This window comes from Leptinotarsa decemlineata, unplaced genomic scaffold (assembly GCF_025532065.1).
Source record: "Leptinotarsa decemlineata unplaced genomic scaffold, Ldec_3_MD MMD2_tig00026316_RagTag_RagTag, whole genome shotgun sequence".
In the NCBI taxonomy this organism is placed as follows: Eukaryota; Metazoa; Arthropoda; class Insecta; order Coleoptera; family Chrysomelidae; genus Leptinotarsa; species Leptinotarsa decemlineata.
Genome location: NW_027412685.1, coordinates 728,516 through 730,491, shown reverse-complemented (window position 1 = coordinate 730,491; position 1,976 = coordinate 728,516). Strand labels below are relative to the sequence as shown.

Here is a 1,976-nt window from a genome sequence, read left to right as displayed (position 1 = left end):
CTATACATCTTGTATATTTTCTGTATGGTCATTTCCGAGGGCAAAAATTCAGCCCTTGTTTGTTCTTTACGGTAGTGAGATTTACATTTTGGAATTTTTTTAATTTTTTCAATTACCTTCTGAATTTTAGCTTCTGGAAGTTTATTTTACCCTCCTTGTTTGATACCTCTTTGGTCAGTTAAAGAAATTTCACCTCTAAATTTCTTTAGGGCGGTATTAACTTTAAATGTTGTGATGTTAAACGTTCTAATATACATTTCTTTAGGGCGGTATTAACTTTAAATGTTGTGATGTTAAACGTTCTAATATACATTTCCCGGCATACCACTTTGTCTTGTATTTTATAGCTCCTTGAAAATTTTCTTCTTTCTGGATTTCTACCATAAAGTCGTTTTTTCGGAAGCTGCTGTACTCCTGTTGCGATAAAATTTACCTGGCAATCATATGAGCCTAATGACCAAAATCTTTCAAACTCTAACTTCCGTATTTCGACAGGTACATGTTCGACACATTTTAAAGTGCAATTCCAATCGTAATTTATAAATTCTTCCGGTCTAATTTCTCTCCCTTTATAGTTGTAATATTTTTCATTGCTATTCCTTTTCTTTTTCCTTTCTGTCCTGTTTTGATTTTCCAATTTTCTTTTTCTTCCTTTTTTTGGTCTTGCCTCGTTAACTTTATTTTCTGAGGGGTATCGGTTGAATCGCTATCAGCAACGACATGATCGCTATCACCAACGAAATGTTTTGAAGATGTTGGTTCATAATCTGAGCTAGAAGATTCATCCCTTACAGCTTCGTAATTGGGGTCGTGAATAGAGTCATCGTCATCCTCCGAATAGTTATCTTTGAGCTCATGACCACTGGAACAGGTTATTTCCAAATGGTGAACATCTAAAATGAAAAATAAAACAGCAATCATCAATCACATAAAAGAAACAGGTAATTTTCGTACCATGAACCGTTTGAGTCAATGCTTTCTCTTCCTCCCTCATAAAAGCTTTGTTAATAGATCCACACTCTTTAATTAATTGCTTGTCTATTGTTATTGTTATTTCCTTACTAGTACATGGAATTTGATTTGTAATATTTTTGTAATAGTATCACCTACTTTTTCATTTGTTTGAGAGGAGTCTAGTACTTTTTCCGTTCCTATTCCATCAAAATAACAGAAAATATATTATTGATTTTAACTTCAACGAATATTGCTGAAAACTAACCTCTCGTAGCTTTTGTTGAAGCAGATTGAAAATTTCACTAGTACGGAAACTGAACATGTTGTATCACAAAACAACACACGTTTTACTTACAAAATATCATTGAAACAGTTAAAATTTTGCTAAGATCACGAGCCAAAATACACAAAACAATATAATTTTTTGAGGTTACGTGAAGATTCCATAACGCAGAAAACTACCAACCCACGCAGTGGCGTCAACAATAATTCTTGCATTCAACAGATTTGTATTGACGCAGAAGGCAACCAACCCACTTGGTCGTATTAAATCATTATTGAAACCAACCAAGTGGATTGGTATTTTTCTGAAAAAACCGAAATCTTGGAAGGTTAAGAAAATGGGTTAATTATTACAATAACAGTTATTAATTTCAGTTGGTAGGTTTCTGCAGTTTAAAATATTTGACATATAGATGCATGTTATGTGGTTAATACGAATTTAAGCCTACTGTGGGTTGGTAGCATTCTGCATAACTACGTCCAAATAACAATGCTCTCTCCTGGCTCGCTCGAATTGACTGACTAATTCCCATCCAATCTGTCGGGCCCCGCGTTTTTTCGGGTACCGCGTTTTTCTTCCACCCATGTCGATAGTGGTTTCTTACAATTGAGTTTTTTTTCAGTCCAGTTTAAACTAAGCATAAACATTTTAAAGTTTCCAAATCACTTGTATCACTCAAAAGGTAGTTGATTTTATCAGTTGTCAAGGTATTAACGTTTAACATAAGTGAGTCAGGCTT

The 1,976-nt window shown here is 34.1% G+C and overlaps 1 protein-coding gene across 1 annotated transcript; it reads right to left on the bottom strand.

The window, feature by feature from the left end:
• Window positions 1-258: 258 nt before the first annotated feature.
• LOC141485343 (uncharacterized) lies at window positions 259-1,147 on the bottom strand. The gene is made up of 2 exons (XM_074181835.1): window positions 955-1,147; window positions 259-893 (listed from the first exon to the last, which is right to left on the bottom strand). The coding sequence occupies exons 1-2, from the start codon at window positions 992-994 to the stop codon at window positions 538-540; spliced, it is 396 nt and encodes a 131-aa protein (XP_074037936.1). The 5' UTR covers window positions 995-1,147; the 3' UTR covers window positions 259-537.
• Window positions 1,148-1,976: the final 829 nt, after the last annotated feature.

Bases quoted from the DNA above. Each gene is read 5' to 3' on its own strand.
- LOC141485343 (XM_074181835.1), bottom strand. From the start codon at position 994: ATGAGGGAGGAAGAGAAAGCATTGACTCAAACGGTTCATG. The intron at 894-954 runs GTACGAAAATTA...TTTTCATTTTAG, and splicing joins ATTGACTCAAACGGTTCATG to ATGTTCACCATTTGGAAATA.